This window comes from Benincasa hispida, chromosome 10 (genome assembly GCF_009727055.1).
Source record: "Benincasa hispida cultivar B227 chromosome 10, ASM972705v1, whole genome shotgun sequence".
Classification (NCBI taxonomy): domain Eukaryota; kingdom Viridiplantae; phylum Streptophyta; class Magnoliopsida; order Cucurbitales; family Cucurbitaceae; genus Benincasa; species Benincasa hispida.
The window spans coordinates 24487179-24511619 of NC_052358.1; the positions used below are offsets into that span (position 1 = coordinate 24487179).

The window sequence follows — 24441 nt, forward strand, 5'->3', positions numbered from 1 at the left end:
TAGATAAACGGATATGTAGAGGTTCTCCATCTGATTTGATAATTTTTACCTTGAACAGATGGGGAGGATATCGGTTTGGCATCATTCATGTTTAACTTGGACCACATATTTAGATTGGTTGATCAGAAACCCAAAATCAAGGTAGTGAACTTGGATTCCTAGAAGGTAGTGTAGTTTGCCTAGATCCTTCAGCGCAAATTGATCGTCTAGGGTAGTGAAAAATTGGTAATTAATGTTCAATTATTACCTGTGATTATTATGTCGTCCACATAGACAAATAAGAAGATTACTAGCTCTTTGGATCAATAGATGAACAGAGATGTGTTCGAGCGAGAATGAGTGAACCCCAAGTTTGTTAAAGCTGAACGTAAGGTGTTGTTCTAGGCTCGTGGAGCTTGTTTAGCCCGTATATTGCCTTTTTCAATTTGCAGACATAATCCGAATATCGGTCATTAACATAGCCTGGAGGTTGATGCATGTAAACCTCTTCTGTAAGCTTGCCATTCAGAAACGAATTATTGAAATCAAGTTGCCTGAGCATCCATCCTTGGGAGACAACCACACCAAGAACTACCCAAATCATTGATGGCTTTACAACAGGGTTGAACATCTCAAAGAAGTATATACCAGGGTGTTGATGAAACCCCTTTACTAGTAAATGGGCTTTGTATCGTTGTATCGATCCATCAGAATTGTGCTTTAGATGAAAAATCCATTTGTTGCCAACAATATTGTATGAAGAGGATGGAGGATCTAACCTCCACGTTTGATTTGACATCAATGCAAAATACTCAAGGTCCATAGCGTTCTTCCATTCTGGTGTCACAAATGCATCTTGAACTCATGTTGATTCTGTTCGAGACTAGTCCATTTTTGCTTGAGCTACCCAGGCTTTGCATTTGAATATACCAGCTTTTCCTCTAGTAATTATGGGGTGAGATGGAGTGAAGGAGGTTGGGGTAAGAAAGGGGTGGTTGCTGGCAGCGAATCAGAGATTGAAGAGTTATCCCGAGGTTTCGTGAGTTGAGTTGTGTTGTCATTTAAGACCGGTTCAGGGTTGTTTAGGCTTTCAAGAGTTGGACCGTATGGAATCAGGTCATTGTGACATGAGGATAGGGTAGGGCTTTGGGTTGGACTGTGTGTTGGAGTATGGGTCAGGTGAGGTGCGGGACTGGGACAAGGGTGGTAGGTTTGGTGGTTAATTGGATTATGGGTCGTGGCTGGAGTTTGGGCCGAGGAAATTGCTTGTTGAGGGCATAAGGGTGGTGATGGGCTTAGGTGAGGGAGACTGTTGACAATCATTTGGAAGTCTGGAGCCAATATATCAGCCGATGTGGAGTCTGATACTTTGATGTTTACGTTGAACTACCTAGATGCAAAGGAAAACTCGTTTTCATTGAACTTCACATTGATTGGTATAGATTCGACCAGAGGGGCTCAGGCATCGGTATCCTTTGTGAAACGAGTTGGGCTCAATATATACACATTTTTCTGAGTGTAGTTGGAACTTTTGATTGTGATATGGATGAAGATATGAGAAGCAAGCACAACTGAATGTCCTGAGGTTCATGAAATCAAGATCAGTGTTAAACATTATTTTAACTGGTGATTTACCTTGTAGAACTAATGTGGGTAGTCTATTAATCACATATACGGCTATGGAGAACGCATTCCACAAGAATGACAGGGGCATAGAGGCTTGGGCAAAGAGGGTAAGCCCAGTTTCTACAAGATGTCTGTGTTTGTGCTCTGCCCGTCCATTCTATGCAGAAGTATTAGGGGCAATATTTCTTAGATATTATGCCCACGGATTCACATATTCGATGGACTTTGTCGTATTCTCCTCCATTATCCGATTGAAGGGCTTTGATTACTGAATTGAACTGAGTATGGTTGAATTTCACAAAGTGATTAAAGGCGAATAATGTATTACTTTTCTGTTTGAGAGGGTATATCTATAGGTAACGATTGTGATAATCCAAAAACGACACATAGTATTTGTATCCATCTGTGGAGGTTATTAGGCTAGACCCCATACATCCGTATGAACTAAAATTTGTTTGATGCTTTTGATTTAGAATTAGAAAATGGTAAGGCACTTGCTTTGCCTAAATGACATGAATCATAAAACTCATTGGCTTCATTAGATTTGGAGGGCAAATTACATCCTCTAATAACATATTCTAATATTTTTTTATGACGGGTGACCCAACCTTTTGTGCCAAGTGGCTCTTGACTCCTGACAGAATAAAAGCAGCCGAGTCATTATTTTTGCATAGAGTCGGACTTCCATCTTTAGTATCAATGTTCAGTACTCCTACTCCTAATAGGCGATAAAGTCCCTTGTCAAGCTCCCCTTTCAGCAGTATTCTACTCGTAGCATTGTCCTTTATGAGACAATGATTAGTATAAAACTCAATAAAAACAACATTATCATTAGCTAACTTGGAAATGCTAATTAATTCTTTGCAATGTCAAGCACACACAGAGTATCATTAAATACGAAATCATTTCTTCCATAAGATAGGTACGACTTACCAGTGTGAGAGATATGTAATTTTTCACCATTACCAACTACAACTAGTTCATTACCTTTATATTCAGTAGGGTTATTGATATTGTTGTAATCAGGTGTAACGTGATTGGTAGACCCGCTATCAACATACCAACTTGGATCTCCTATAGTTTCTGGTGTAGCCAAGAAGGGGTTGGGGACTTATGAAGCAGTGGTGTCGGTGTTGGATCCAGGGGGTCCGTTGTTACCTTTACCTTGTCCTGATTTCTGAGGGAATTCCTTGTCAAACCAATGATAACAGACCAGGGTTGAGTGACAGTATTTCCAACAGACTAGAAAAGTTGGTCTATTATTGTCATTGTTATGCCCCCTTCCACGTCCTCGACTACCATTCTATTCATTGTTGTTGTAGCTATTTCCCTTTGGATTATTTCCTTGTTGCCGATTCATATTTGGATTGAACAGTGATTTTCCTCCACTGGAGTTCCTATTGAAGACTGCATTAATAGAAGGATTTTGTGCAAAGGTGTTATAAATTTTGATTGAGTTTTGATGCTCTAGACGTTTTTCATAGGAGAAAAGTTCTGATTGCATATCTAGCCAAGATATGCTTGGTTTGCCCTGTATCCCTACAACAACTAGGTTGTATTCTTCTTCGAGACACGAGTAGAACTTAAGAGATTAGCGCTCTGGTTGATACGGGACTTCCTGCTTGTGCCAAGTTGTCAGAGTGTAGCTTCATTAGTTTTAGGTATTCACTCTTCTTTAAGTTCCCTTTCCGTGTTTGCTGGAAGACTTGTTGTAAGTAATCTTCTTTAGCTCTTGATTGAATTCCAAATAACTCTTGAATGACCTCCCATAGTTCTTTTGCATTTCCGAACCCCATGAGTCGAGTAGCAACTTCAGGAGCCATGGAGTTGTACAACCATCCCAACAGTAGCTGGTCTACTGCTATCCATACTTCATATTAGGGATTCAAGCCGACAGGCTAACATTGTCATCGCTGGTCACCTGAGAGCTAGTGTAACATCCCACACGTTTTTATTTATTTATTTATTTATTAATAATGTAAAACTTTTCCCTTTTCAGTAATTGTCCTTAGTTGAAGGACATGTTTGGAATTCTGAATTTAAAATATAAATGCGAGGATTTAAGTGTTGTCGTGGAATTTATTCAAAATGTTTTTTTCAATTTGGAAAAAAAGGTTATGGCAAGAATTAATTATTTTTGGAAAAAGGAAAGGAATTAAATAGTAAAAAGTGAGTTAAGGAAAAAATCTAATTAAAGTTATACTATTTTCCTTTTATTATTATTATATATTATTATTTTATACTTTTAAAAAGCCCCCCCTCCCCCCGATTTCTCTTCCTTGCCGCATGCCAGCCGCGCACCCCAAGTCGTCGTGCACCTCCAACCGACCGCCTTCGTCGACATTGAAGCGCCGCACGTCCGCTTTCAACTAGTCGCCCAAGCGCATTGACCTCCCTCCATCTGCGTTGCTCGTCATTCGTGGGTTTCGGCCGACCAGATCCTGCCGGTCAGACCATGCTGCTCGCCGTCACGCCTCCCTTCGTCGCACGAGTCGGACTGTCACCGCTTCCATTTTGGATCATCGCCTTGTGCCGTTTTCGTCCAGGTCGGAGCCCAGCCACCGAATCTGCGTGTCCGCCGCCCCGCTGTCGCCCTTCGTTCGTCGTCCGCCACCACTGTCACCTTTGGGTTCGTCGGATCTGGCAGTTTTAGGGAAGCCTTTTGTGAAGTTGGATGGAAGTTTAGGCTCTATTAAGTTTGGAATGAAGGTTAACTTATTCGAATTATTTTTGGCCTTAGTTTTGAAATGAGGAAACTTTTGGAGTGGCTGTCCAGCGGGTCGAGATCGTTCGACAAGAGTTTTGGTAAGGATTATAGTCCTTATTGTTAGTTTGTGGGCACGCTCTGATTTCTAAGCTAGGTTTGACTTAACCCTTGTATCCTTAAGGTTCCAAGTTGTCGTCCTTTGGGGAGCTAAAATCTGTTGGAAGGAGATTTTGGAGTGGTTGTTAACTAAGTTCCTTGGGTAAGCTATTGGGTATTGTGGTTTTGAATCTGAGTTGTCGCAATTATTTTTTGGACTGAAACTTAATGGTTGTATTCATATGGTAGGGTCGTTTCTTTAAGTCACAGCCACTGTTTGATTGTTTGAGTTTATCTGTGGATTTTCGATCAAGGTAAGTAATCTTATCACTGGAACCGCCCACAGGCCAGGCTCTAGTTGTATGCTCGCATGATAAGTGTATGTTATGGTAACTGTTAGCATGTTGTTTGACAGTATGACTTGAATCAAAGTATATTTTGGCACAAATTCTGATTCATTTACATACATACCTAAGTGCTTGATCGTTAGTATGTGATAGTATGTGTTTTCATATGTCGATGTCTGATCTGCTGGCGTTGAGGCATACTTGTATGTTGTGGCCTTATGATATAAGTTATACATGGATGATGTATAATATGTTGTTAAGAATTATGGGTATGTGATGCAGCCATGGTATTAAGGATTTTTATGTATGCTTTAGAACCGTACAATGTTGAATCTTAGCATGTTAAGACTGTGTAAATATCCTATTGATTAGTTAGATGCTCACCAGTTTGTGTTTCCTTCGGGATTCACCAGTTTGTGTTTCCTTCGGGATTCACCAGTTTTGTGTTTCCTTCGGGATTCACCAGTTTGTGTTTCCTTCGGGATTCACCAGTTTGTGTTTCCTTCGGATTCACCAGTTTTGTGTTTCCTTCGGGATTCATCAGTTTGTGTTTCCTTCGGGATTCACCAGTTTTGTGTTTCTTTCGGGATTCACCAGTTTTGTGGGCATACTTAACTACAATAGGATAGAACTCAGTCTCTTATATGTTACATGTATTAATGTGCCATATGTGGGTATCTAGATGACATAGATGCCTAGCCTGACCCCCTTACTGAGTATTTTATACTCATTCTTTCTTATGTTGATGTTTCAGGTAAGGATAGAGATGCATCGGCGATGGCGCAGCAGAATTCATGATCGAGCCACTGGGACTAGTTTTTACGCTTCCGCATCATGAGATTTAGAGTTCTTTTCGTGTTTCCCTTAATGTTTAGTTTTAATGTTTGAAACTTATTATTAATAATTGTTTTTCATATGCACTTATTAACCTTTATGATTTATGAGTATCCTAGTATTATTTTTAACAATTGCATTTAATAAATGTCTTTTGAACTTCTCTTATTTTTAATTAGCATTTATTTCAAATAACTGAGTGTCGTTTTAAATTCTTTGCATGCATTTATTTTAGTAACGGCCTTACCTAGGTCCTAGGGGGGTCGAGTCGTTATAGCTAGACACTGCATCAGGGTATCACTGAATGGTGTTGATTGGAGAAACATAGGGGGACACGGGATTTTTCCAGAAAGGTGGCCTTCGAGTCTGTAGCTTTGAAGAATGGGTAGGGCTAACGTTTTCCATAACATAAAGTTACCTTGCTCGAATTTTTTAGTATAAGTTGATTCAGTAGTTGGTTTAGTGGTGATGTGCCGAACTTTACGGGCTCTGTGGTGGAGGAGCTTTTGGTAGATGTGGCGTTAGCCATGAGCAGCTCTGATACGAAGTTGAAATTACACAGAGAGCTAAATTTCGAGAATAATTTTGTTTACTTTCTCTTGATAATGGAGAGGCAGCTCGTACCCTAATTTTATACATAGTGACCCTTATTTTTGGGCAAATAAATGGAAAGAATAAATGTAAATAATTTATACAGATGCCTAATGGAGAAGAGGGAATAAATTTAAAATAACCTCATACATAATTGGTTGTGGCTCAGCTCTGTGGAGGATTTTTCCCTAACCCTTGTGGCATAATTGATGTGGATTTTTGTGTGGTGGAATTATTTGACTTTTTCACTTTGGCATTGACCATCTTCCTAATAACATCGGATTAAGAACACACCTCTCACTTGCACTCAAAATAGATCCAATCGAAAATTAAAGGTAAGCCAAGAAACCATGCCGAATGAAGGAACAATCATGAGCCCCTACAAGCGCAAGATCGGAAATCCTTCACTCCAACGACGGACAACGCCACTAGACCTTGAGGGTATTATGAGCTCTGTAGTTCACAGACGAAAGGAAAATCAACCTTACATGTTTAGTTTCTTTGTTTGTTTTAGAATATTATTTTTCTAATCCATTAATAACCATTTTAAATGAATGTTGATAAACTATTGGTACACCAACGTTACATTTGAAATTCATGTATTTATATATAATCGATATACTTGAATAAATGTATTTTTAAGAAGCATTGATATACTAATGATATAACAATGTTTTATACTTCAAATGAATATTGAGTTAATGTTGATATAATATTAATATAATAATGTTAAACACAAAATTTTATTTAGAAGAAATGTGGATATACTGGTGATACACTAATGATATACTTGAATTTTTTTTTTATAGGCATTGGTACAATATAGATAAACTAATTTATGTACTTTAAATGAATTTTGATTAAGTGTCTAACGATAACTACTAATGCACTAATAATATATATACTTGAAATTGAATATTCAACTCATTATGATATACCATTGATCCACTAATGATCTAGTTGCAATTCATTTTGAAATAGTACTAATAATTGAAATGTCAATGTTAAACTTTAAATATCATTCTAAATGATATACTTCATATTTGGTATATCAACAATATTATTGATATGTTTTTTTTTTCTCTTTCTAAATCAAGTATATGAATAAATTAATATACTAAATATGAAATGTTTGTTACACAATTGATATAACAATTTAAATATAACTTATATACCATTAAAATCATATAAAAATTTAAAAATAAAATAGATTAACTAATATAATTTATATGCGGTATATCACTGGACATAATTAATGCATTTAACATGTACCATCAACATCAAAATTTAACTAATCGAATGAAAATAACTTTATATCAACACAAAAAATAAAAATAATATTTATCATAATCGAACAAACAATGTCGACCATAATACAACTAAAATCAGATATATCAGCTGTATAAATGATATTCTTTAAATAAATTACATCAATTGATTGATATACTAAAATATAAAGTACATTAGATATACATGTTGATACACATATGAAGGTAAAATCGTTAAAAAAAATAATAAATCTGAGAATTAGGTTTAAATTTTTTGCTATTGCAATTTTAGAAAACCATTGTTCTATTTACAAATATCCTTTTGCTATCCATTGTAATTTTCCTTATTTATACTACCTTAAAATATGACCGGCCTTATATGAACTATTGCATGCTTATTTTTTTTTCTCAATGTTAAATTACAAAATTGATCCTATGGAATTATTATAACATTTTTAATGTATACATATATAAAGACTAAATTTATAATTTTCAATTATAGTATATCGTCCTTGAGAGTTGAGAGAGAGATAGGGAGTAGATGACAACACAAATAAATACTAAAATTTGTCATGCACACACTTAACGGATGATTTGAGTAGTTAGTTAGGTGGGGATCAGCCGTAATCACTCACTTTAATTTATAAAACAATATTATTATCCAAAACATACTTATCTTTCATTTCATTATAAAGCTTAACAATTAATTAAACTTAACATATACTTTCTTTGTACAAAACTAAATCAACTCAAACATCTCTCGATCATTAAACATTATTATTATATATTATTATTATAGTGTGATTTGTGTTCTGTTATTTACTTTGTATGGGTAAATGATACAAAATTTTGTAAATGATAATTTGAGGGAAAAAAGAAGTTTGGAGGACCAATGTCCTATGTCCGAGTTGGCGTGCTTTGTCTTTTCGATCGGATGTTTTGTTTATTAATTATTATTATTATTATTTTTATTTTTATACTTTTACCAATGAGTTATTGCTAATGTTCACTTTACTCTTCAATGTAAACTTTCACTTAATGAACAAGATAATTATGATGTAAAGTTTTTATTTAATTTTTAAAGTGATGGAACTGAGTGAAAATTAATTTAACTAATAATTAAAATATTTAAATTAATTAATAGACCTTAAAATCGAAGACAAAAAACAAGTATTTAATGAAAAATTAAAGTTGAAAGTGTAAATTTTGAAGTACTAGAGACCACCATATTGAAATGAAACTCAATACAAGGATAAAATTTAATATTTTAAAACTTAGGACCAAATAATTAAATTCAAAATTTAGAAGTTAAAATGTCAAATTCTAAAATTCAAGGACCAAATGAAAACTATTTAAGAATAAAAAATGTTTAAATCTTATTTTGGTCTCTAAATTTTGAATCTTGTTTTATTTTGGTTCTTAAACTTCAAAAAACGACTGTTTTAGTCTCTAAACTTTTTATTTTGGTTCCTATTATTAAGATTTTGTTAACTTTTTGATGAAATTGCATCTAGCATGTGTTGAACATAATGAAGGTGAAGTAAAATGCAAATAATCAATACATCGAACAGTTAAAATGTTGAGCGTAAAATGACTTTTGAGTTCTATAAAAAATTATTTTATCAACTAATTCAAATTTGAAATCATAACCTTTTTTAGCGTGACTAATTTAGCTAATAGTATAATCATATAAAAATATAAGTCATTTCATCATTTTGTTTAAAAGTTAACCGAATTTTAATAGTAAAAATTGAAGTTAAGTATTTTTAAAAAGTTAATGAATTAGAATAGACATTTTTTAAAATTTAAAAAATCAAATAGAATCAATTAAAAAATTGAGGGACGAAAATAGAATTAAAAGAAAAAAAAGGTTAGCTTCGTTATTATGGGGGGTAATCTTTCAAATCATGAAGAAGAGGGTGTGCGCTTTTAATGCCCCATCTCTCTCTTTTTCCACTTTATGCTCTGCTTTTGAATTAATGCACAACCTCCTCTCCTCTCTTCACAATCAAAATTAACAAACAAACCTCTTTCCTTCCTTCTTCTGCTTTCACTCCTCATTACTCACAATTTCGCTCCCTCTCCAGGTTTACCTCTTAAACCCATTACTCTCTTCTCTTTTTACTTCATTTCTCTTTTCACTTTCTGGGTATGCTTTATTCATGTTTCTTTTCTTCTCCTTCAATTTCTCTTCCATTGTTAGCTTATTATTCAAAGATCTGCACCGCCCCTTTTCTGGGTTTTTGTATTTTCCCATCTTTTCTTTGAATTTTCAGCTCTGTTGAGTTCACTAACAGATGGAGACAGATATTGAAACTTCACCTTTTTCTGGCTTTACGTTCTTCAATTCATCATACCCACTTCATACTTTTTCTGCAGTTTCTCAATTAACTTCAAACCCATCCCACTTCTTTACTCTTGTTTTCTTTTTCTTTTTTTTTTCTTAAAAAAAAAATTCTTCCTTAGCTAAATAATACGCTCACAGAGTGATAGTATAACGTAGGGCAATTTTGTGTGTGTTTGGGGATAAGAATTGGTGGTTTCATTACCCTTAATAATGTATTGGCAGAAAAGACAGAAGTCTTGGCTTTTGGACATGTTCTGAATTAGTAGTATATGTTAGGTCAGATTGCTTATGTATGTCTTTCTGAATATGTACCGAGATCTATCCATTAATTTTGAAGATAAAAAGTCTCTTACCACATCGTTTCTGTCAACGTGAATCTATGATCAACGACAAAATGATGAAGACAGCTCCCTTTTTAGTATATTCTATTTCTACTCCACATGCACTTTCTTTAACCAGCTTTCTTCCACTGGTCTCCTAATTCACTGAGCTTAACTTCAAATATTTTAACATTTGAGTTTTGACTGAGCAAAATTCTTCATCCTTCTTTTACTTCTCTTGTTATTCTTGAGTAAATCAGAAACTTGATACCAGATCTGATATTTTTTTTTACGTTCTCAATCAGATGTCTTCTTAATTTGTGGAGCTGAAGAGTAAATGGGGAGCTGTTTGTCTACTGGCAATCAGGATAGTTGCAAAGGTGGAAGGAATGGAGAGAGAGTTTCTAGATCCTGTTTGGGAATTGGAGTTTGTGGTCGGATTGAAAGAAAGAGAACATTCTCAGATCATATTTTTTCTCTGCAGCTTTTGAATTCTGCACCTAATAGACTTGTTTATAATGGGAAGACTCGAAATTCTTGTATTTTCACTCAGCAGGGTCGAAAGGGTATAAACCAGGATGCCATGGTTGTATGGGAAGTAAGTCATTCTATCTATTCTTGTTGGATTTTTTGGATTGTTTTAGATAATTTTCATGATGGTTAAACAAAAACATCCATCTGTCAAGCAAACATATGATAATTCAGTTAGATCATTGTCTCTGCTTTAAAAGGTTCAGAAATTTGGTTGTTATGTTGTTTTACATGTCTCCTGATGAGGGGTTCAATTTCTCTAGGATTTCATATCAGATGGTGCAATTTTCTGTGGGGTATTTGATGGTCACGGTCCTCATGGTCATGTCGTTGCACGAAAAGTTAGAGATGTTCTGCCAAGAAAGCTAGTGTCATTCTGGCAGTCATCTCAGTTGAAGCATAATAGATCAGATAGAACTTCTTGTCTCCCGAGTCGGAAGGATTCAGCAGATGGTGAAGGACAGGACATAGATGGCTCACAGGAGGATAAATCAAGTTCTTTATGGAGAAGAGCTTTCCTTAAATCATATAAAGCCATGGATAAGGAGCTTAAGTCTCATCCCAAATTGGACTGTTTCTGTAGTGGCAGTACTGCGGTCACTCTAGTGAAGCAGGTACAAGTAAATACTAGCAAACGAGCAAGTTTTCTAATCCTAAACCAGCTCTGTTATTCAGTTTCTCTCTGTTTCTAATTTCAATGTACCTACAGGGCTCAGATCTATTTGTGGGAAGTATTGGTGATTCTCGAGCAATTCTTGGATCTAAAGACAGCAGCGATTCCCTTGTAGCAACCCAATTGACAGTAGATCTAAAGCCTGATTTACCCAGTATGTCCAATCCATTGCTTTACTTTCATGAACTGGTATGTGATTCTAATCTGCTCGATCTGTTCACCTTGTAGGAGAAGCTGAAAGGATAAAGAAGTGTAAAGGAAGGGTGTTTGCATTGCATGATGAGCCAGAAGTGCCAAGAGTGTGGCTGCCATTTGACAATGCGCCTGGATTAGCCATGGCTCGAGCATTTGGTGACTTCTGTTTGAAGGACTATGGAGTTATCTCTATCCCTGAGTTCTCACACCGTGTGCTTACAAATGATGATCTGTTTGTTGTCCTTGCTTCAGATGGGGTAACTTCCCTAATCCTCTCATTCACTTAAAAATGAACATCGTCTATGTTGCAGAAAGCAGAAGCAAGCCTGTGTTTGGATTTTTATTTCAATTGTCAATCTCCAGAATTCAAGACAGTTCCCTTGCAGGTTTGGGACGTTTTGAGCAATGAAGAGGTGGTTGAGATAGTGTATTCTGCCTCAACTCGGTCATTGGCAGCCCGAATGGTTGTAGACTCGGCTGCTCGTGAGTGGAAACTCAAGTACCCTACTTCGAAAATGGATGACTGTGCTGTCGTTTGCCTATTCTTGGCCGGGAAAATGGATTCAGAATCAGAAAATGAAGAACAAGCTTCTTCTGCAACTCTTCAAACCAACCAAATAGGTAACACCGCCGATTCTGATGATGATCAGAGGTCTGAGCCAAGTTTGCAAAGGAATTATACCGTTAGATCGTCAGAAGAACAAGACCAAATTGGAGGATTATCTTCTTCACATAATGAAGAGAACGGAGAATCAATGTCTGCAGAAGATGAGAATTGGTTGGGACTGGAGGGTGTAACAAGAGTAAACTCTTTGGTTCAACTCCCTAGATTTTCTTGAAGACCAAGGTTGGTGAAGGCTGTAATGGCGGATGCAGAAGCCAGTTTCCTCCACCATTTTGTATCACCACAAACACAATGCAGAAAAAACTTAGCCTTGAGCTTCCATGAAAGAATTCAATTCATAAATTCAACTCCCTATGAACAGAGAACGAATGATCCATTTGGATGTAAAAGTATATTGAATTTTGTATAATTTCAAATCTCTTCACCCAGTTATTTCATATTCTTTCTGTAGTTACAAATTAATAAAACTAAAATACAAATGAAAAAGAAACCATATAAAACCCAAACAAACTCTACAAGAAGTAGAAATATTAAATAAATTAGGATTAATGAAAAATAGGTACTTGGTTTGCTTCACATGAAGTCTTATGGTGAGAATGATATGTCTAACTGAACAGGAAACTAAAGATTGATTGAGTGGAAGACACGAAATGTTTAAAACTCCAATTTAAATATGTGGAGAGTAGAGTAGAGGCTATCTTTGAAGCCATGAATACTTTGGTTGAAGCAATAGTCACAGGATTTTCTAGAAAGCAATGAAAACTATTGTGGCCATACAAAATCCAAGAAAACACAATGAGTGGCAAGGTTAAAGATAATCAAATTGGTAATACTTTGAGAAAGAATGAAGAAGAAAACTTGTCTTTTGAGATAAACAAATGTTTCTTTTATGCAACCAAAGCGGCCGTGACAACAGAGACATAATGGTTTGCAATTTGGAAATGAACAAAGTAGCTGGGTTCACATGGCTAAATCACACCCTCCCACGCCCACTTACCCAATTTATGATGATAGTTGCAGATTTGTCACGAGCCATTTGATAGCTTCCCAATGCTGAGATTATAGCACCACCAACGTTGAAGGTCGCCATTGTTCTCTGGACCCACGATCTGAGCTATAGACGTATCAAATTCAACCTTTGTGTAGTATCTCATTTTATAACGTGTGGAGTTAGTCGTGACGATAAAATTTTTTTACCTAATATTTATCGAAAACACAACAAAATGTGAGAAAAATAAGAAAAGCATGATAACATTTTATAATGAGGGATGCCATGTGTAAACCTAGTGCGATCTTCATTTTTCTCACCCAAAAATATAACAAACTGTAAAAAAAAAATGGGGAAAACACAACAATTTTTTTTTTTTTTTTATCACGATAGAGAGTGGTCATCGCCTTAGAATTATGATAGACATGATCATCCCTAATGTCATAAGTTATAAAATGCGACAGTGTGCTCCGACATGAGCAGAAGTTAGATTTCATACATTTGTGAGTAGATCATTAATCATAAAGGCGTCTGTGAATGGGTCATTAGTACAAAAACCTCCTAAATTATCTATAGGGTTAAATTTTATTTATTTCCTTATCATCTAAAAAAAAGTTTCATTTTAGCCCAAAACTTTTGAATTTGTTTTAAACCAATCATTTTATTAGCTTCCAATGTTAAAACGAAGACAAAAAATATGGTAGTTGATTAGTTGAAAAACACTAACGTAGTGAGCTAGTAAAAGAATGAAGAGTTCTAATCACATTTAAAATGGTCTCGATTAGAGGAGGAAACAAATTTAGGAGATAGAATAATAAAATAAGCAATTTTCATCCTCAGATGTAAAAAGTCTATTGAAAAAAATGTTGGGATTTTGGTAAGAGGAGAATCCCACATAATTGAATAATAGAATGTAAACAATATTAAACTAACTAATACATGTGATACTTCACTAAAGTTGGAGTATGAACATTATAAACTATTAACTTGAACAAAACAGACTGCAACGAAGACAGTGGCAATACTTTAGTGAAAACATCGGTCACTTGAAGACTTGAACAGATAAGAAGCACTTTAATAATTTTCTCAATGATCTTGTCACTTAATCTATTTCAATATGTTTAATTTTTTCATAGAAAGCAGATTATAAATAATTGAAATGACAGCTTGGTTGTCACAATAAATAACAATCGGTAACACAAGAAAAATCTGAAAATCCTTGAGAATTTATGAATCTATACGAACTCACTTATGACCACTACCAAGGTATGATATTTAACCTCAGTTGATGACCTTGAAACAGTTGGTTGCTTTTTAGTTTTTCATGATATCAAAGAATCACTTATGAATGTGCATAATCCCATTATGGATCTTCTAGTATCTATACAAGCTCCTCAATCTACATCAACAAAGGCTCGTAATGAAAATTCAAAGCACGTTTTGTAGCCACCCATTTTTGTTCGGTTTAATTTTGTTACTTATTTATGTTAATTATGTGATATTCTTATAATTAAGAATTTGCTACTAGCTTTTAAAGATAAAACAAACAAAAATAAATAAGTTTTTGAGTAATTATCATTGATTTTTTTTTCTTTTTCTGTTTTCATTAAATAAAGTGAAATAAAATATTTTCGTGGAGGGACAATAACATTTGAATGGTCAAATATTTTATTCATAAAAAATTTGTATCAAAACAATTTTGAAGAAAATTAATTATATCAAATATGTTTTAAATCAATCCCATAATCTTCAATTAATTCTTTCTTTTATTCCTTTTAACTATGATTTGATTGATTTTTTCCTAATTGAAAGAATTTTAGCTTTCTATAAATTGGGTGATTATTAGGTCATTTAAGAGGAGGAAAAACCATGGAGATTTACATATAGAGAAAAAAAAATCCTAGAGAGATAAAAGAGCAAAAGTAGTGAGCTCCCAAAATCCTCCCAAAATTTTCGAAATTTCAGAACACTAAGAAAGGTCTAGCTTAGTTGGACGTTACACTTGGTATGACTTTGTCCAAAAGATATACATGTCACACAATGTGTGACCATTGTGTTCCATATTTTAAGTCTTATTAGTTGCCTACTTATTTTAGATCTATGGTTACTGTCTATCTTTTTTATTTTATTTATATATTTTTTGTTCATCCTTCCTTTTACATGGTTTTTCTTTATTGTTGTTAAAAAAGATTAAGGAACTAAAATGTGTAATGAAAAATCAAAGAAATGAGGTAAAAAATAGAGAGTAGCATACCTTGAGGAAAGAACGAGAGTTTCTCGTTTGTGCTTTAGAAGAAAATCAGTAAAGAGAAAAGGAAAAAGACCAATAAAAAAGAACCTGTTAAGAAGAATATCAGCTAAACAGAGTCAAATGGTATTAGACATCGATTTTACCGAGCTAACAAGTAATAAAAGAAAATAAAAGATTAATCTATTTCTAATCATATTAGAAATAATTCAACATAGGTCTAGGTGAATAATTTTAAATCATTTAAAATTATTTGAAACTTGAGTTTGCATGCAACTCTCGATTATAGATTTTAATTTTAATCATTAAACTTAGAATACTTATAAAATTAATGAAATAATTAAAACCTATAATCATGCATCTACTAACATTAATTAAATATAACACTTATATTTACTAAGTAATGTTATGCTCAATGCAATTGCATTTTTATTATATATAATATAATACTGATATTATAAACTAATGAAAAAAAATAGCGTATCCATCATATAAACCATATAATATAGCTTTTATATCATATATTATAAATTTTATACTATGCATGGACAGATTAAATATGCATGCAATCATATAATACAACATTTATATTCAATATGATGTATGAGCATGCTTATTATATCATGCAACTATATAATAAAACAAAATATGATGCATGATAAAATGTTTATCCAATGGTGAGATTTTAAACTATATAGCATACATTATGCAATATATGAAAAATTAATCATGTATTATATGTAAAATTAATTAAACAACGAAATTGGACAAAAAAATTGGCACTCCTAAGAATTAATTAAATTAATATAACAACTATATTAATTTAATTAATTAAAAAAAATAAATTTCACAAAATATGAAAAAAAAAAAAAAGAAAAATAACAGTAGTTGCTCCACGTCCACCTCGAACCCAAGATCTCCAAGTCGCTGAGCACACGCGCGTGAATGCCTCAAAACATTGTGACACTTGACTAGAGCGTAACTACCTGGTCTGGAAAAAATCCTAGCATAATTATGCTCGGCTGGAGCGTAACGACGCTGGTGTGGAAAAATTCCAACATAATTACACTCATATGGAGCATTGCAATGCTTGCCCTTCTATGCTATAGCGTAAAGGGTAGCGTTGCAACGCTCTCCCCTTACGCTCTCACACATAATGAAATTTCTTGCTTTAAACCAGTCCATTCTTGCTCTCTCAGCAATACTTACATGATGATTGACACAGATTATAGATTTAATAGCATGAATTAAATGTCCAAAACAACTGGCCCTTACAACTTTAAATGATTTAAAGCAGTAAATCTAAGTGCCAATTTTTGAAAACATCCAATTTGCAAACTACATCCACAATTTAGGACAAAACCCAACAATTCTCTGATTTTGATTTCCAAAAAGAAATTCAGAGACACGACCTGACTCTGATATCAATTGAAGGAATGAAATTCCCACAGCGAAAGCGAATGATTGCCTATGTATCAATAAAATTTATTTTGGAATAACTTAAAATAGAGAATAATGATAGGTTTTTAAAGGTTGTATATTTTCTATATTAATTTCCCCAAAAATTTGTTGGATATTTTCTTTAAATACTAATTTTATAGGTAAAATGGTCCCCGAGGCATTTTTGGAGTCATTACAAGAAAATTGGGCCAACAAGATCAAAGATAACCAAGAAAATCAACAAATTGAAGAGAATCGAGTAAACACCAAGAATGCCATTGAGTAAGGCTCTTGGATCATCGACCATCGAGTATTTAGAAGAATACTATCGTGTATAATCGAATAAGGACTGTTGAGTATTCTACCATCGAGCCATCGAGTACCAGTAAATATCATCGAGTAATCAACTATCGAGTCATCGAGTTTTTTTCTTATTCATTCTTCATTGAGTTAAAGTAATCAAGCAAAGTACATCCAACATCGAGCATCGAGTAATCTATCATCGTACATCAAGGATCGAGTATGAAACAGAAATCTCGCTTTTTAAACTACAGAAAACTCGATGCATTCATTTTTTTTTTCCGGGTTTTGACGCAATTCATCCCCGCACCCCATGACGCTTTGTTGTTGGTATAAATGAGTTTAGTTCTTCAGCAAAAATGAGAGAGATGTCATTTTTAGATCAGATATAATTTTTTAGAAAAAATCCATCATTCTCTAGAGAGAAACTTCAAAGAAAAGAAACCCATTTTTTTAGAGAGACTTCGATTTCTAAGAGCGATTCTTGTAATTTTCTGCGAGATTCAGTCAATTTATACTCAGACTTGATATGCAACCATCAATGGATTTCTTGAAGAATTTCATCATCCATGAGTAGGTAATTCTTTTTATTGGAGAATTATGTAAATTGGCATTTTCTTGAGGCTTTTCTTGAATTTTCTTTCATGTAATTACTTTCTTTGGAATGTTTTTGTTGAGATTTAGAATTAAATTGATTATGATTGAATTGAAAACTCAAGATTAATTAAAAAAATTTATGCAAAAATTGCATGGTTCTATAATTATAATTGCAAGAATTATTAGTCTTGATAGAAAATGTGGACTTCTTTTCCTCTTTTCTTCAAAGAATCTATTAATTCAGAACATTCATGCAATCAAACTTGAATTTTCAGTCTTTTGATTTCAAGATTGAAATAGTTAAGAAAATCTATGAGTTTAATGAATTTAGGAATTAATTGTGAAATGTCTTTAGGAAACAATTAAGACCTAGATTAGGGTTAATTATGAAATTAGCTAATTAGGGCATTAGGAATTTATTCTAATGAACTATTAAATAATCTAATTTCATATTTCTTTGTTAAGTCAATGATAGAATGACCTAGTTTACATAAAATCCCCAAGATTTCATTCAATTGAATCTTATCTCAAATCTCTCTTATTTCTTTCATCAATAAATTTGCTATATCAACTTTTTTCTTTTTAATTAGTTAGTTTTTAGTTCTTAAAACGAATAACCCCCATTTAATCTTTTGCATTTTAGAATTCAAGTAGTCTATTTTTAGGCCAATTAATTGTAGTTCTTTTGGGATCGACCTCTTACTTTTGCTATAACTACGTATTAGTTCTAGTTGTAGTTAGAGTTTTATAAATTTAATTTGTTTTGGGTAGATAGAATTAAGGACATCTATTTCACTTCAAACAAATTGGCGTCGTTACCGGGGAACCGAGAAATTGGCCTTTTAGAATTTGAATTCCTTTTAAAAAATAAAAAAATAAAAAATAGTAGGTTTTAAGCTTTCCTTTTGTGTATGACCCGCTCCTCGCGGAGGTTACTTTGTGATTTTATTTTAGATACCGACCACGAGGAGAGAAGATTACGAAGGGAAAGAGCTAGAAGAGAGCAAGAATAATTTGAAAAGTTAGATCAAGAAGAAGAACAACCACAACCAAACATCATGGACGAAGCAAGAGAACAAACTTTGCATGAGTTAGAACCGGATTATGATCAACCTCTTTGTATCATGTACCCGAAGACAACTGTCCCATTTGAACTCAAACCGGGGCTAGTACATTTACTTCCTACTTTCAGAGGGAAACCCGACGAAGACCCTCACAGGCACATGAAGGAGTTCCACCTTATTTGTGACGGAATGCGTCTTCATGGAATGACATAAGAGCAGCTCAACCTTAGAGCCTTCCCCTTCTCTTTGAAGGATGTGGCTAAGGATTGGCTATACTACCTACCGACGGGTTCTATTACTATGTGGAGTGGGTTAAAAAAGAAAGTTTTAGAAAAATTCTTTCTGACATCCAAAGCTCATAACATAAGAAAAAAAATATGGTATAAAACAAAGTGTAGGAGAGTCTTTGTATGAATATCGGGAAAGTTGCAAATAGTTATGTGCATCTTTTCCAGACCATCAAATTTCTGAGCAATATCTAAAACAATATTTCTATTTAGGTTTACTTCCGTCTGAGAGAAGCAATATAGATGCGGTCGTCGGTGGAGCTCTAGCAAACAAAACATCAACCGAAGCGAGCCAACTCATATCAACCATGGCGGAGAACTCCCAGAATTTTTGAACAAGGACTCTTGATAACTCTGTTGTTCAATCTAGTGAAGTAAGTGAGCTTAGATCACAAGTATCTAATCTAGTTTCTCTTTTTACTCAGATAGCACAAGGAGGTCTTCCTCAAGTCAAACCGTGCGGGGCGTGTGGATTATTCGGACACACTTCCGAGGCTTACCCACAAGTCCAAGTCAATGTCATTAGTAGACTTTAGAGAAAATACGACCTCTATGGGCAAACTTATAACCAAGAATATAGAGATCATCCCAATTTCAAGTGGGGATCTCAAGGGCAATTTGAGAACCGGAATCCACCATCTTCCTCAAGCTCCTCAGGTATGTCTCTAGAAGACGTAGTGAAAACCTTTGTTAACCATTCATTAAAATTTCAACAGGAACTCCACAATTTGTAAAAGGACAACATTCAGCATCATCAAGAAACCAAATAACTTCAACAAAACACAAAATCCTTTCAACAAGAGACTAGATAAGGCTTCTTAAACTTGGGCACACAAATCACACAACTTGCAACTGTGATAAGAATGCTTCCCGCTCAATCGGAGCATGCAAATGTAAGCGCAATCACTCTAAGAAGTGGTAAGGAAATCCTCTCTTCTTCTCAAGATGCAAACCTGGTTCAATCTTCTCCCAAGAACCAAGAAAAGATAATGAAAGAACAAGAGAGTAAGGTAAGTGAACAAAAAAAGACTCCTATTTTTCCTGAGGTATGTGATTACTCTCCTTCTAAAGTAGAGTCGTATATACCCAAGGCACCATTCCCTAGTAGATTAGCAAGACCTAAGGTAGAAGATGTTGACCATGAGCTAATTGAGATGTTAAAAAAGGTACAAATTAATATCCATTTGCTTAATGCTATTCAACAAATACCTAGGTATGCTAAATTTTTAAAAGACTCGTGTACTAAGAAAAGAAAAGGGAAGGAAGAGGAGAGAATAACTATTAGTAAGAATGTCTTTGCTTTGCTTAAAAAAGATATGCCTAAAAAATTAGAGATCCGGGAATATTTACCTTACCATGCAAAATAGGAGATAGAATTATCACTCATGTCATGCTAAACCTAAGTGCATCAATAAATGTCATGCCTTTTCATGTCTATGAAGATCTCAAATTGAATGGCCTACAAAAAACAAATGTTTGCATATAACTAGCGGATAGGTTATATATTCAATCCCTAGGCATTGTAGAAGATGTTTTGTTGAGAGTCAGAGAATTAATCTTTCCTGTTGATTTTTACATTTTAAAAATGGATGAACCACACTCTACTTCTTCCTCTAACATTCTACTTGGTAGGCCCTTCATGAAAACTGCAAAAACAAGAATAGACGTAGATAAAGGGTCTTTATCATTAGAATTTAATGGAGAGGTAATATCTTTCAACATTTATGATGCCATGAAATTCCCTAAAGAATAGCTATCTCTTTGTTCAATAGATACATGCAATATGTTTGATGAATTGTTATTTTCAATTGATGAAAATTTGGATTGTTTGGTTGCTCCCTCCATTGATGACTCTTTGATGACTCTTTCTTTACTTCAAATGATTTTTATTTGAATGATAATCCCTCTAATGATGATGTTGTGGAATCTCAGGTACAAAGAATCGAGAACCTCAGGTATGTTTTCCTAGGAGAAGAAAAAGCCTTTCTTGTGATCATATCTGGAGAACTCACATCTTCTCAGGAAAGTTCACTAGTAGAAACATTGAAGGACCACAAGAAAGTGATTGGTTGGACTTTAGAAGGTATCAAGGGGATAAGCCCTTTCCTTTGCATGCACAGAATCATTCTAGTGAACGAAGATAAGGAAACCGTTCAACCTCAAAGAAGACTAAATCCAACCATTAAGGAAAATGTTCATAAAGAAATCCTCAAGCTATTAGAAGCCGGTATAATTTACTTAGTCCCAGACAGTCAATGGGTAAGTCCAATACACGTGGTACCGAAGAAGACTGGCATGACCATTGTGAAAGATGAAAAAGGTGAGATGATCCCTATGAGAGTGCAAAACGGTTGGAAAATTTGTATAGACTTCAGGAAACTCAACGAATTAACAAAAAAGGATTATTTTCCTATACCTTTTATTGATCAAATGGTTGAATGGTTAGTCGAAAAGCCATATTTTTGTTTTCTTGATGGTTTTTCTGGATCTTATCAAATACCTATAGCACAGGAAGACCAAGAAAAGACTACTTTTAGTTGTACTTATGGTACCTATGCATTTAAAATAATACCATTTGGGCTATGTAATGCCTCAGGTACGTTTCAAAGGTGCATGATGAGCATATTCTCTGATTATGTAGAAAAGTGCATAGAAATTTTCATGGAAGACTTCACTGTGTATGGTAATTTTCTCGAAGATTGTTTGCACAATTTGAGTTTGATCTTGAAAAGATGCATAGAAACAAATTTGGTTTTGAATTATGAAAAATGTCACTTTATGGCTTCTCATGGAATAGTGTTAGGGCACCTTGTATCTTCTAAAGGCATAGAAGTTGATAAGGCTAAGACAAATGTCATAGTTAACCTTCCCTATCCTGAAAATATTAAGGAAGTCCACTCTTTTCTTGGTAGTGCAGGGTTCTACAGAAGGTTCATCAAGGACTTTTTAAAAATTGCATGCCCCCTATTAAGCCTTCTTTAACAAGATGTTGTATTCGATTTCACTAAAGAATGCAAGGAAGCTTTTGACACACTTAAGGAGAAGTTGACATCAACTCCAATCCTTCAACCACCCTAATGGGACATACCATTTGAAATCATGTGTGATGCTAGCAACCTAGTAGTGGGGGCAGTATTAGGACAAAGAGTTGACAAGAAATACCATGTGATCTGTTGCGCATCTAGAACACTCAGTTCATCTCAAATCAATTATTCAATAACATAAAAAGAATTTCTCTCTATAATTTTTGCTTTGGATAAGTTTAGATCTTATGTTCTTGATTTTTCAATAATCATTTATATTGATCATATTGCTCTTAGGTACCTAACGATAAAGAAAGAATCAAAGCCCAGACTTGTCAGATGGATTCTCCTTTTACAAGAGTTCAACATAACCATCAAGGATAGAAAATGATCCAAAAGTTCAATGTGACCATCTTAAGTCGAATCAAGCAAGAAGAAGAACTAATACCTATTAGAGAAGACTTTCCAGATGAACATCTTTTCAAGGTGTCTACTTTCTTACCATGGTACGTTGACATGGTAAACTACCTTGTTACAGGTAAGTTTCCTCTTAACATGTCTTGGTCTAGAAAGTCTAAACTAAAAAGCGACTCTAAATACTATGTGTAGGATCCTTCTTATTTATGAAAAATTTGTTCTTGTCAAATCATTAAGAGATGTGTCCCTAACAAAGAATTTGAGTTTGTTTTATTATTTTTCCATGAACAAGCATGTGGAGGTCATTTCAGTCCTAAATGAATCGCTAGAAAAATTTTAGATTCAGGACTATTCTGGGATACTCTTTTTGCCAATTCGTATGCTTATTGTAAATCTTGTGAAAGGTATCAAAAATCTAGATCTTTGTTTGCGAAATATTTGACATTTGGGTTTTAGATTTCATGGGTCCATTTCCTTCTTCATTTGGATACTTGTATATTTTACTTGCGGTTGATTATGTTTCCAGGTGGGTCGAAGCAATCCTCACTAGAAAAAATGATTAATCTATTATTTCAAAATTTCTTAAAAATAACATCTTTTCTAGATTTGAAATTCCTAAAGCCATTATAAGTGATCAAGGAACACATTTTTGTAATAGGACCATAGAAGTATTGTTGAGAAAATACGGAGTTCACCACCATGTAACAATCCTGTATCATCCTCAAACAAATGGCTAAGTGGAAATCTCAAATAGAGAAGTGAAAAACATTTTAGAAAAGACTGTGAACCTGAAAAGAAAAGATTGGAGTTCCAAACCTAATGATGCGTTTTGGGCTTACAGAACCACTTTTAAGACACCTTTAGGTACAATCCCATATAGAATTTTATATGGCAAGGCATGCCATCTTCCAATAGAGGTTGAACACAAAATGTATTGGGCGGTGAAACAATGTAATTTGAATCTAGCCCAAGTAAAAAAGGAAAGACTCCTAGAGCTACAACAATTAGAAGAGTTGAGACAAAAAGCTTATGAAAATTCAAAAATTTACAAGGAGAAAACAAAATCTTTTCATGACAAAGGTTTAATTAAAAAAGACTTCAAAATTGGACAAAAGATTTTGCTTTACAATTCTAGATTACAATTGATGCTTGGAAAGCTCAAGTCCAAGTGGCTAGGTTCTTTTAAAATTACTAACGTTTTATCTTATGGCACAGTTGAAATAAAAAAAGAGGAAAAATCTTCAAGGTGAACGGGCACGGACTCAAAATCTACAAGGAAGGGCATGTAAACCAAGTCGAATTGGGTTTGCGTTTAGCTAATCCCTCATATACATTACACCCCTCTTCACCAACATGAGCAAACGATGCTAAAAATTTGCAAAAATAGGACAATTTTTTTTTTCTTTCTTCCTTTTCTCATTTTTCATTTTTTTTCTTTCTTTCTTATTTTTAGCATTTCAAATAAATAGAATAATTGATTTTTTTTCTTTTTCTTTTTCTTTGTAGTTTATCTCAATAAAAGAAAAATGAGCCCTGGAATTTTTTTATAAAAAAAACAAAAAAAAAAAGAAAGAAAATTTTCTCTCAAAGCAAATAAACAATTTATAACAAAACCAGGGAAGTTTCTCTCTACATCTCTTCCTTTTTGTTTTCTTGAATACATTTGCTTATTCTAAACATTGAGGACAATATTTCATCTTTAAGTTGGGGGTGGGTAAACATTGCATGTTTTTAGTATTCTCATGTTTTTATTCTTTTGAGTATTCTTTGATTAGCTCTAAAAATAACTTCCTAAAATTTTTTGCATGTCTTTAATAGATTGTTGAGTACTTAGATTGATTACATAGATTTTGCTATATCCGAATAAATTTGAGGCTCTGATTCATCTTGATGGTATAATTTTTATTCTTTGAAAAAACATGTCTATTAAATTCTTTA

General features: G+C 34.0%; 1 protein-coding gene across 1 annotated transcript; it reads left to right on the top strand.

Moving 5' to 3' along the window:
* Window positions 1–9377: 9377 nt before the first annotated feature.
* On the top strand, window positions 9378–12576 carry LOC120089394 (probable protein phosphatase 2C 52). Its single transcript, XM_039046844.1, has 6 exons — window positions 9378–9535; window positions 10421–10713; window positions 10910–11260; window positions 11356–11473; window positions 11548–11771; window positions 11901–12576. Exons 2-6 carry the CDS (start codon window positions 10453–10455, stop codon window positions 12351–12353), a joined length of 1407 nt encoding a protein of 468 aa, XP_038902772.1. The 5' UTR covers window positions 9378–9535; window positions 10421–10452; the 3' UTR covers window positions 12354–12576.
* Window positions 12577–24441: the final 11865 nt, after the last annotated feature.

Bases quoted from the DNA above. Each gene is read 5' to 3' on its own strand.
- LOC120089394 (XM_039046844.1), top strand. From the start codon at position 10,453: ATGGGGAGCTGTTTGTCTACTGGCAATCAGGATAGTTGCAAAGGTGGA. The intron at 10,714-10,909 runs GTAAGTCATTCT...CAATTTCTCTAG, and splicing joins ATGCCATGGTTGTATGGGAA to GATTTCATATCAGATGGTGC. The intron at 11,474-11,547 runs GTATGTCCAATC...TTCACCTTGTAG, and splicing joins TCTAAAGCCTGATTTACCCA to GAGAAGCTGAAAGGATAAAG.